The 12,996-nt window shown below is 38.1% G+C and overlaps 1 protein-coding gene across 1 annotated transcript in view; it reads right to left on the reverse strand.

Annotated features, from left to right (window-relative positions):
• Window positions 1-449: 449 nt before the first annotated feature.
• Fam241a (family with sequence similarity 241 member A) overlaps window positions 450-12,996 on the reverse strand; it is a 26,050-nt gene continuing 13,503 nt past the window's right edge. The window contains exon 2 of the mRNA XM_031375465.1: window positions 450-2,634. Within this exon, the coding sequence (XP_031231325.1) occupies window positions 2,389-2,634 (246 nt within the window). The 3' untranslated portion in view covers window positions 450-2,388. The remainder of the gene's footprint in view (window positions 2,635-12,996) is intronic.

Consider the following 12,996-nt stretch of genomic DNA (forward strand, 5'->3'; position numbering starts at 1 on the left):
TGTAAATATTCTCAACACAGCCAATTTAATCTACCAATGTGATGTTACCGAAGGCAGAAAACCATACAGTATAGGCTCTTGTGAGCCAGTTCATGTGGCTCCTGTGAACAAATGTACTCTGTTCTCACAAGAATGATGCTTAACACAGGAAAATGAGTGGCACAAAATGCTGTTCAGTTCAAAGAGAATGAGTCTACTTAAGTGTGGTCAAGTTGGTTTTAGTTCCTGACTTTTTCTCTGAATACAAGGCTGGCAGTAATGATGCTGTGCCCACCAGCAGTCTGATGACCTGAGCCCTTAACTGCTATTTTTGGCTTATAAGGAATCTTCTCACTTACATTTAAAACTGAAATAATTGAGAATGATTTTGAATCTATTTTTATACCATTAACCAAAGAAATTATGTTGCACTTCAAGATAACAATACAATCTGCATTCTAATGTGTTGAATAGGAGAAAATATTTTATATATTTTAAGCAAAAACTTTGATAGCATACTACATTAATCCATAATGTATGTGAAGGTAAAAACATCAAATACACCCTATTTTTTCCTATAATATAATCCATTGACACCAGTGTGCACATGAATAGTGTTGTCAGGGTATGATGTAATAGACACTAAGACTTCTTTTAAAGCACTTATGACAAGAAGCGCGGGTAGAACCAGAGCTGCTATTATGTGCACTGCATCTTTTATTTTGCATTCCAAAAGGAAACTGGCTTTCCTGGTAGAACTAGGAAAGAATGTACTCATTAGCATTTTGTGCACATATGCAAAAATCTCATGGATTCTATTGAAACCTTGCAATCCTACTGTATACAAAGGAGACCTTTTTCCAAACATGGGACACCGATACTCAGCTCGCAAAGGTAAAAGCAAAAATATCGTAAACGCAATAAAAAAACCAGTGATACAATACAAACTTTGGTTTTAGAAAAGCCAAATTTAAAGGCCTATGTTTATGTACAATATAGAGATGCACAATATAGTCTGTGCTCCTGAGTTCTTATTCTTCTGTGCAGGATTACTAATTTCAGAAAGCCAAGTTAAATGTTCTCACAATTTTCTGCTTCAGAATTTCTTGCAGAATAATGTTTAGAATTGCATGAATAAGAACTTTACAAAGTGGCCTAGTAAACACGCTTTAACTAAATTAACAAAGCAGGGTTTTAGTTAATGCCCCGTCAAACAAAAATGCCTCACCACCTCACTTTTGTATTTAAATTAGTTTGTTCAAATAGATGGTTCTTAGACAAAAGTGTAAGATTTTAGGTTCTTTAACAAAATCGAAAATATCAAAGTCATTTTCATTTTCAAAGTGTATTTAAAGAAATGCTTGTTTCAGTATAATAAAACCCCATACTATACATTAGAAACATGGCTAACCAATTGGCTTTAGTCTTAGAATATTACAAGTGGCTATTGAGTTCTAGATTTAAACATGAGTTCTAGATTTTATTCTGACTTTTGTACTCTTCAATACAGATATCAAAGAAAAATTATTTGATTTTTTTTTCTTCTTAAATAGATAGAAATCACTCTTTTGGGAGGAAAACTCCACGCCACAACAGAAAATGCATTGTTTTACATCTTAGAGTAATTGTTAGAAAAGAACTATAAAATTATGAACTTTTAGGGAAAAAATGCACTGAAAATGTCTCTAGAAAAGAACCTACGAGTGGCTAGGCACAGGCTGGCAGGCACTGCCAGGCGTCCGGCCACAGAACTCACAAAAAGAAGTTAGCACCAGGGTCGTCTCAAACTGTGCGATCTCATGAGGCCTGAGTGTAACATGTAAAATCGTATATCTAACCCCAACATGTTACCAACAATAATAAATATGTTATTTTCAGTTTGCAGACACTAGCGTTCCCACCTTCACAGCACGACAGCAGTACCATTTACTGTGTTTTGGACTTGGTAGAGAAAACAGAAACAAGAATATCCCCAAAATGGGATTTTTCAACCTAGGTGCAGGCGGAACAGTTTTCTAATTAAAACTTATTCTTAGCTACATTTCCCCTGCTTCTTTCTACATGTTTTTATTGGAACTTTACAAGAACTACACCATTTTCCTACAACTCCATGCTGTGCTGTTTGCCCTGTCTCTGCTTTGGGATGTTTAGATTTGGCATAGGGAAGCACTATCTAAAAGTAGGTACAGATCACAGGAGTGAAAAAGTTTGAATAGGCTAATATATAGTCAAAAATATATATTCATCCTTGTTATAACAAAGACTTGAGTTTTAAAGAACACTCATTTATAATTTAAATTACAAAATAGCCAGTACACAATATGAAATATGTCAAGTTATTTTGGCTTTCAAAAAGCCCAAGTATATAGCTCTAACAGTTCCATACGTGACTACCAAATGTCCAGTGTTTTACTGCTGTACATAAATAATGACAAGGCAAAGAACAGCCACTAGTCCAAGGGCTTGCAGACCCAGGAACCATAGCATAAGCCAAAAGAAAATGACCACTACTGGTTCCACAATTCGTTCTCCAAAATACATCCTTGTGAAGCCCATGTTGAGGAGGTTTTTGTTCAGTTCACCAAAAAGTGTTCCCATCTTTTTGTAGTCATCTCCAATGGGTTCACCAGAGTGGTTTTGTGGTTCTTCAACATCCTTAAAAAGAAAAAAAGACAAAGATGTGGACATAAGAAACATGTAAATACCCCTAATAACAATGATTTCACTATCTTCTCCAAATAACTGGGCACACACTTCTGATAATCATTTAGTAAACACTAGTGAAGATGTTCACAACTCATGAGTATATAACTTCACATGGCAGAGGTAGTCTATATGCAAGTAAGGCCTTGATTCTGGGAAGGGGCCACCCCAAACTACCTTGTGGACTGATCTAACACAAGAACCTTTATAACAGAGAGTTGGTAAGATGCTGTGTTCCTCGTTGGAAGATGGAGGGATAAGCCATGAGTAGTGAATATAGGCAGCCTGTGACACAGGAGGAGAAAAAGGACAGATCTAGTATTTCTGAAAGGAGAATATCCTTGTGATCTAGAGTCCTGGTCTCCAAGAATATAAGATAAATTTGTGTCCCAGAACAAATTCCCATTGTTCAGACAATGGGAATGTTCCTTTCTTTGTATTGGCATATTGTCTATCCCTCCTTTCAAGAATAGAGGAAGCACTTATTGTTTTTTTGTAGACTTAGCACTGACTAAATCCCCAACTAGACCATTGATTTGTAAGCCATTGGTTCTCCTCCATTCACTCTCTAGATGCCTGGAATTACACCAAAGTCCCTATGTAAATGAAGAGCAATGTTTTCTTTTCTCTCCTCTGAGAGTCTGGCTGCAGAGCCCCCTTTCTGCTGCTGTCCTGTTTCATGAAGCACAGGTTTCCTGGTGACTCTAACTTGGTGAACACATGTCTGTGAACTAAAGTTTTAACAGTTTAAGCTCAGTTGGCTGGAGAATGACTAGTTACTGTTCTTAGCCATTGCTGTTGTGATCTCTCCTTTTAAGCTTCTGCTACCTATGAAGGCTTATATGGGGGCTCTTGCATAGCTTCCTGTCAAAACACTACTGAGACTGTAAATGCTTCCTGTTCATCTCACCAGGGGGAAACAAAGTTTTGAAACAGAATTAGTTTTATACAAGACCAAAAGCCTATTGAGAAGTCAGAGCTACAGAAAATCTCCATGTATACTCAACTGAATATTCCAAGAGTATTGCTACTGCCCACTCTTTCTACAATATAAAACATTATGCTAGTTCTGAATGTTTCCAACCTACATTTGTGTTTTTAATATTTATTTTTTCAAAAGTTTATGTGTTGAGGGCGTGGTCTTTAGTATGATATCAGGAGGTTAAACCTTTAATAGGTGGAGCTTAGTGGTAGGTAATGCCAACTGGAAGTTTGCTTTATTGATTATTATTCTTTCAAGAGAATTGTTAGGAAAGGCTTAGACCTTGTTTCGACCAAGCTTTGTTTGAATTCCTATTCCACCATGTGGCCATTGCTACATGAGGTAGCATTGCTACCTTGAGGTAGAATTGCTCACAGTGGAACATTAATCTGCTGTATCAGTTCATTTGGATTTTTAGGATCTAAAACCATTAGCTAAATAAAACATGTTTTCTTTTTAGCCTGTATCTGATATTTCATGACAGTAATGAAAAACTGACTAATAGAATAAGCCTTTGGAATTTTGCAAACATTTCTGATTTCTGGCTCCTATTACATTCTAACAATAGAAAGACCACAAAGTCACCACACAGATGAAAAGAGAAGGTAATTTGCTTGGAATAATCTTATGTTTATTAGTTCCTCATTCTCTTATGTGTTCCATGATACCTAATAGCACATTAAAACATGCAAATTTGTCCTTGTCTGATATTAAGCCATTTCCCTCCATAGCAGCACCTGAAGAATCTTTGATTTAGTTTGCAATTGTTCTGGGTCCACATCTTGATTTCTTTAGTGTTTAATAATGTTGATAGGTTTTGGTTTTTTTTTTTCCTGTATTTTGTGGGTTTAATATGAACAAAGCACCCAGATCAGATACAATAGGTATTTATTTTAATGTTCTTATAAAATGAATTAAGTCTATGAATGTGCCTGGGGTTTTCAGGAGAAGAGATAGGTGTTGCAGCATCTAACTCCAGCATGGAGTTAGTTAACTGTGAGTCTAGGTGCAGTGACAGCAGACAGCAGGATCCTGTAGGAGCTGCCTTGAGCTGCCACTGAGATGGCAAGGTAGTACAAGTAAATTTGGGCAAGCTGTAGTTATTGTAGCCTAATTCTATTAACATATTATATTATACTAGATATTAGATATAAATATTACAATATAAATATAAAATATTACAAATTCAATATTTTTCAAACAGATATAAATATATATATTTTCAAATATATATACATTCGAGAAAACAAGTACAATGAACAAATACATATCAGCCAAATTTAATGATTACTAAATTTTGCCACCTCACCATGGTACTGCTCAGTGTGGCTAACTAAGAAAAGGTTATAAGGAAAATGTCCCCCCAGAACGTGTAATCACAAATACAGCTCTATGGAAATATCAGATCCATACAATGAACTGAACAGGAGTTCAAACAGTTCAAGGATGGCACCTGCAAGCATGGGGAGGAAATGGGCCATGTGGCTAAACCAGCAAGGTCTAGTGGGCCCCAGTCTGAGCTCTCTGTATCTACAGAGGAGTTTTGGGGTCCTTGTATATTTCTGAGGTTGTTACCTCCATGGTAACTGTGATATTAGTAGCGGAAGTGAAGACACGGAGCACCTACTGTGTACCAGGCATAGCACTACCGTGATTAACTTCTATTGCAATCTTTGGTTAGAGGTCAGAAGCTGCCAGAGCTGGCTCACACTCTGCAGCAGACAGGTCTGTGGGTGGGGCCGCACCCTAGCCCCATACATACCTAGTTTCTAATTAGTGCTGAGAACCTCAGTTTTCACATACAGTTTATATATCTCACCTCTAAGAAACAAAGGCTATGATAATATTTTGTTTTACAGAAGAACATTTTACTCACTAACAGCAAACTGAACATCAGGAGGATTCTTACATCTTTTCTCTCAGTTTTAAAGTAACTTTATCAAACAGGAAAATTGTGCAAACTTATCTTCATCTTGTGCAAAAATTTAAATGAGGTAAAGCTATCTGTAGACTTGTATAGTTTCATAGCTTATAGTGACTAGAATTTGCATTAAAATGTCAAAAAATAGAGAGAGAAGAAAGGAAGACAGACAGACAGAAAGACAGACAGACAGAAAGACAGACAGACAGACAGAAAGACAGACAGACAGAAAGAAAGAAAGAGGAAGAAAGAAAGAAAGAAAGAAAGGAAGGAAGAAAGGAAGGAAGGAAAAGAAAAAGGACCCCAAGCCTTCTATCAAGCATGAAAATCCTCCTGGCAGGCTGGAATAAGAAAATCTATTTCTCACACAAACAGTAAACCGAAGCAGAAATGCAGATGGAGCTTTCCCTGCTGACATTAATCATCTGTGTTTCTGCCAGACTTTCTTCTTTGTGTGTGAGACTCCAAGGAAGAGCATTTGTCAAATGGACGGCTCCTTTTAGGGTTACCCAGGACTACTAGAGAGTGTTCTCAGCGAGGCACTGACAGCCCTTGTTTGCTCATGATTGAAGACATACACAGAAATATAAGAGTGACTCAACTGATTCAAAATCCTTTTAAATTTTCTTTTATTATGTGTGATTGTATGTGTGTGGAGAGGGTGTGGATATGTGCTACACACATGTATATACATGGTACACATTGGTGGTCAGAGAATGATTTTGTGTAGCTGGTCTTCTCCTTTCACTTTTTTCAGTTCTGGGGACTAAACTGATGGCACCAAGCTTGTGTAACAGGCAGGCAGCTTTACTGGTTGAGCCATCTTGCTGCCCTCAAAATCCTTAATGATAACAAATTAAAGGAAAGTTTTTAAATGAGATTTTTGAGAAAAACCCTTAAAATAATTACATCACTTTCATACTTTAGAAACCATGAATAAAAAGGTCAGGTTCCATAAGCCTACTAATAAAAAGAAGGCACTGTTTTAAAATACCACATACAAATATGCAGATAAACCACTGCTGTAAATATTCAGAGATTACATATGACTCTAGCAGTAAATACTAAGACTGGATTTAGCTTTGGTAACATAAATCCATGGAAGTCATAATGAGGAAGGTGAATTTATTTCAGTACACATGTCAGGATGTACACCAAATAAAACAGAAAACCTTTCTGAGCATTGTAATGTCTTGTGAACTGAGCTTTACTAGTTTGAAGGTGAAGTTTTTCAGCTTCACTGAAGTGCTAGTCTTCTGACCTCGGATCTCTCTCAGCCAGTCTCTTTACTCACCTGAGTTCTGATCAACCAACCAGCTGTTAGTTTCACTAAGCTCCTCTGCATGTGGTGAGTTATTTTCTCTGGTTGCTTTTAAGGTTTTCTAACTTTCAGCACTTTACACATTTTATCCCCTTATGTTTATAATAGTACGTAGATTTGCCTGAATAATGTCTATACCTTAAATTTTTTTTATCATGTTGTAGAAGTTTTATTTTAAATACTATATTATTCTAAAGTGGAGATTTTTGGTCTCCAATTCTTTGGAGACTCAGTTGTGTCATGTGATGTGCTGTTCTGGAAACTGTCTTATGAGAGGATGTTTTTGCTGAAGCAGACATGTGGGAGGATGTTTTGCTGAGAACAGACATGTGTTTTCCTGGAAGCAGCCTGGAAAAGGGGTATGTGATGTTTTGTTAGGGCAGATGCTTGAAATAACACATGATGTTTGGAAAGGTGTAAGTATAACCCAAGAGACAGTGGCATTGGTTCACCTTTATCACTCTTTGCTGGTCATCACTGCGCTTTGCTGACGCTGGTCTTCGCTGATGACACTATGATATTGGTTAGCCTTGCCATTCTTTAATGGTCATCGTTTGTCGTGACTTCACAGAGAAATGCACCACAAACTTCTGGTGGTGTTTTGGTGGCTTACTTGCTGCTTCCGCAGACTCGGGCCGATTAGCAGAGCCTCACGGTTTCTTCTGGATTGACCTGCCATTGCTGATTCGTGAATAGTGTTTGACAGTAGATTGAGCTGCTGCTCTGATTCATATCAACTGAACTGCTGATATCCTGACTATGCAGATTGGATTTTCTCCAAAGAACTCTCTCTAAACAGGTCCACAGCCTCTGCTCTAGTAACCTTTCCTTTCCACTACCTCTGGTGGGTGGTGGGCTAGAAAAGAGCTTAAAGCATTTAACAACCCTTATTAAAAGCAGGTTTCAAAAAAAATCTACGTTTACATACAATCTTCTCTTTCTCAATATCCCCATTACCTGTTTGTCGATGTGACTGAAATTACCTGACTGATCTTGAGATTTTATAGTTTTATTTTACCTATGCCTGGATTACTGTATTACAACTCCAGAATTTTAGTAAGAAAAACCAATTAAGTTCTTGGGCTTTTTTTATTTTTTTATTTTTCTACATTCTTTTTCTTCCCCTCCTCCTCCTCTTCTTCTTCCTTCTTTTTGATTTCTTCCTCTTCCCCTCCTCCTCTTCTTCTCTTATGTTACATCTTAACCTCAGTTTCTCCTCCCTTCTCTTCTTCTAGTACCCTCCCCCCAACACACACACACACACACACTTCTCTCTCCCCCAGATCCAGTTCAGAAAAGAACAGACCTCCCAGGGATATCAATCAAACAAGGCATAACAAAGTTCACAATGAAACTAGGAACTAGGAACATCCTCTCATATTAAAGCTGGACAAGGTAACCCATTAGATAGAAAAAGTTCCCCAAAGCAAGCAAATAGTCAGAGATAGGCTCTGTTCCCACTGTTAGGTGACCCACAAGAACACCAAGACACACAACCATAACATATATGGAGAGGATCTAGCTCAGATCCATATAGGCTCCCCGATTATCATTCTCTAAGTGATTTCCTTCAATGATTTTTTTTTTTTTTTTTTTTTTTTTTTTGAGACAGGGCTTACTAGGTAGACCAGGATGGCCTCAAGCTCCTAAGAGATGTACTTGCCTTTTCCTTCTGAATGCAGGGGTTAAAGATGTGTGTCCAGCTTGTGTAGTTTAAAAAATACATCATAAAACTACTTTGTTTCTTTTGTGTGCCCCTTTTATGAATTATATTCCCTTTGTCAATGGAGGCTGGCTGAAGAGATACAGGCCTGGTCCAACAGGCCATGCCTAACAGAAAAGAGCTCTGTAAGAGGAAGAGAGACATTGGAGGATACCTTTTCAGGTGAAATTCTTGCTCTACATCAGACATTGGCATGGAGATTCTAATGCAGCACCATGATGGGGAACAGTGATGGAGTGTGGTGTCACTCAAATGCCAAAACATAGTTCTTATTAAGATACAGTAGATTTTCCTGAATAAATGTTTCTGCATTTGCTATCTCCCTTCAGAATGACTCCAGACACTTTAAGCTATTGGATTTAGGGTTTCACCAGTCAGCTATTGCCTTGCAGGGGAGATTTGATGAATTCCTTATTGTTCCAGAAGACCGATACTGGCCATTTGTGGGTATTAGTTACGTCTGTGGGCAAACTGAAGGGCAAGTTTTCTAAGGTTGAGCCAGAAGATTTTAGATGGCTGAAAATTAATTAGTGCTCTGAAATCAGCCTGGTATTTTAAGCAACCTGAGAGTGATTATTATTATTATTATTATTATTATTATTATTGTTATTTGAGACAGGGTTTCTCTGTATAGCCCTGGCTGTCCTGGACCTCACTCTGTAGACCAGGCTGGCCTCAAACTCAGAAATCCGCCTGCCTCTGCCTCCTAAGTGCTAGGATTAAAGGCGTGCACCACCACTGCCCAGCAAGTGTTTTTTATTTTTAATATCATAGGATGATCAAATTTTGGGGATAAATATTTGACTTTTGAGAATCCATGTAGTCAGATAGCTCTTAGTTCTTCTATTAGCACTTTAAAAATGGTCCTCAAAGGTTCCTTTTTTCTCCTTCCTTGTTATTTCTCACATACACTATTTTTTCGTAGTATTTATTTTATGCATATGTGTACTCCATGCACACCAGAGAGGGCATCGGATCCCATTACAGATGGTTGTAAGTTACCAAGTGGTTGCTCAAATTGAACTCAGAACCTCTGGAAGAGCAGCCAGTGCTCTTAACCACTGAGCCAACTCCCCAGCACCCTTTCACAAATACTATTAAATGGGCAACTTTACCATCTCTGCTCTGCAGATTCTAACATGTTCTTTAGCCAGTAATTAATTCAGATTTCATTACATCCAAGGAAAGTTTAGTGGGAATCAAATCTCCAAACAAAATCCAAGCCATTCTCTAACCTTAATCCTTATCTGTCAGAAGAAAACAAAAGCAACAGAAATTGACAAAGAGTCCAAGCGTGTAAAGGAGAGTGTTGGCACAGGTCTGAAATCCCAGCTACTCAGGAGGATCTCCAGTTCTAAGGTCTTTCGGGGCAACTTAATGAGACATATCTCAAAATAATAAAGCAAGAAGCAGTGGTAGGGTTCCCCAAAGTACCGTAAGCTCAACCCCAACTGCCACAAAAATTAGAATCAACAGAAAAGACTAGAAATATAAGAGACTCAGAAGCTGCTAACATTCCAATTTCCTAACTGTATACAGTAAAGAGGGAAATGTATTTCAACCAGAAATAACTACCATCTCTCCCTTACCAAACTTTTCTTGACTTTGTAGTAATATACTTAATAATAGCTCAGAGCTAAGAATTTCTGCAGAGTGAGCTCCAGGGATCATGGTGAGGCTGCCTAGAGACATCATAGTTTTTTGTTTTTGTTTTTAAATCCATTACAGTTATACAAAGATAAAAAAAAGAGCAAGAAAAATAAGAAAAAGAAATTGGGAGTTGCTTGCTAAGGCCTTTTGTACTTAGGTCTTTTGTTTTTCCAGTCAATCTACTCCACTATTCCACTCAACCTCTCAAAAGAAAGGTTGCTTTGAAAAATGTCTTCTTACTTTCTTGGGAGGAGACACGCATGCAAAGCAACAATAGGATATAACATTATACATAAGAGGACTCATGACTATCTTTACTAAGGAGGTAAGAATTTTGAAAGCCTCTGAATATCTTGTGTATTTGGTTCTTTTGGCTTGTATTTTCTCATTGCAACTTAGAACCTTAGTCTACCATTCCAGTTATGAGTTTAGACACTTGCTCTTCCTCATTGCTCTCCAAGGGCTCCTAATCTCCCTCTTCTGTGTTATTGGGAAATACTGTGTCCAGATACCTTGTTATAAGAGCATGTCTCACCTCTCATTACCTGGATCCAATTTCTCATGTGAATTGATCCAAATCTTTTTCACTCTTATATTCTCCTTCATAAACATACTATTTCTGTTTAAGATTCAATTTACTATCCTGTCTTCCTATGGACTTATTTATGCTTTGTTGTATGTCTGTCTATGTGTAAGTATGCATGAGTGCACGGCATGAATATGGGGTCAGAGGATAGCTTCAGGTTTCCCTCATTGCCTTGTTTAATGATAAAGCTGCTGCATACACCAGTCTAACTGGCCCCCAATCTGGCAATTCTTCTGTCTCAGCTGCCTATCTCCCAGTAGGGGCATGCTAAGATAACAGCTGTATACGCTACTGAATCAGCTTTTTAGGAATCAGCTTTTTAGCGTGTGGGTTCTGGGGTATCCAAATACAGGTTGTCAGACTTGCACACCAAGTGCTTTGCCCACTGAGGCATCTCTCCAAGTCAATTCTTAGATTTTATACTATAACATATACTGTTTATTCCTATAATAAAAAAAAGAAAAATAAAAGATCTTGATTTGAACTAAAACTGATGACTATTGGGCAAGTTACACTTTCCTTTAGAGTATGGCAGGAAATTTTACCTGGACGAAGGCTATCTCCTAAAAGCACTGGTGCTGCTGTTTGGGCTGTCTAAATGTAAGATACTGAAAATATTTTTTAAAATTCATGCTTTGTAGATATGCTTCTGTTGAGGTTTAAAATAGAGTTTTCCAGTTTGTACCTAGGTCAAGAAAATATAGTGTACAGATGTTTATAAGCTTTGTTGCTCATATTTTAGAACATGCTGGGATGTTTATAAGAAATATTCAAATATAAATGGTCATTGCTAGACTTAATTTCCTTTAAAATGCATGTCTTTTCTAAGGCCTATAATATGATTTGTTTAATCAAAGTCGAAAGTACTTAGAAGTCTGACAATTTTTCAAAACTTACACAAATACTATTCCTATAGCGATGTTTGGAGCTGCTCATTACATCCTATACAATAAAAGCTTCTAGGTGTGTCAAGTGACTTGGTTGATTCTTTTCTTTGCTGTTCTGAAATAACCACTGTTCAATTCTTATTAAGTAAAATGTCTCAGTTATCAATCATGCAACTAAATGGGAGAAACTGGTTTTTATAGCTTTTCATTATTTATAGCACTAAAGGGTCTGCAGGGGTCTAGCCTTGTAGATAAAGAAAAGGGTACAGTTAGTGAATGAAGGGCCTGTGCGTGAATGAGATGGCAGGTTAGAGTTGCCTCAGAGTATGAAAAAATACACCATATCCCAAAGAGAGAAAAAAAGGAAGAGCTTGGGAAGCCCACAAAGGGAATGGAAATTATCAGAAAAGATCAGAAGATCAGGATGGGCAATGTAGTGTACTTGAACTCAGCTTCTGCCATGCTCCTTGGACATGGGAGGGGGAACAAAAGCCTCCAAAAGATAAACCAGATAAAAGCTGGGCATCCCCACCCTCAGGATAAGTCCATGGCTTTCACCATCCTCAAACCCACTTGTGGGGTTTGGCTAGGCAGTGATCTCTCTGGCATATGGGTCAGTAGTGGAGAAAAAAATCTCATTTGGTCATGTTCTATGATTCATAGGGCCTAGAACCATCTTGAGAGAGGAAGTACTGTTAAAAATTGACCATACAGGCCTCTGACCAAGTCAGGGAGACTTAATTCGACTTGGCACAATTACTGGGTGAAAGAGAGTTAGAAGACCTAGAGTCAGATACTGACAAGCCAAAGGTATAGATGGGAGGAAGCTGGTTCAGGCATGGAAGTACACAGAACAACAGAGCTTCACTGTCAGGTGGATCACAGATTCCATCAGCTGAGAATAACTCTAGTGTCTGAAAGCTTAAAGTCCAAGGCCTGTGGGCAGATCAAACCCTGGAGCCACCATATCTCTTATTTACTGCTGAAGAACTTGAGAAGTGTCTAGAGTGTACTTGATACCAAAGGCTGTATCACTCCAGTGGAGTTCTGAATACTTGAAAGGATGAAGATAGTCCTATGCCTGTGCCAACCTCACTGCTGTAATTGCCCCCCACATTCCTGATGTACTTGAAAGACACCCTTTAGCTGAAATATTAGCCACACAGGGGGACTGTACAGAGGTCCCTGGTATGGAGGGGGGGAGGGAGGGAGAGAGAGAGAGAGAGAGAGAGAGAGAGAGAGAG

Source organism: Mastomys coucha, unplaced genomic scaffold (assembly GCF_008632895.1).
Source record: "Mastomys coucha isolate ucsf_1 unplaced genomic scaffold, UCSF_Mcou_1 pScaffold16, whole genome shotgun sequence".
NCBI lineage: Eukaryota > Metazoa > Chordata > Mammalia > Rodentia > Muridae > Mastomys > Mastomys coucha.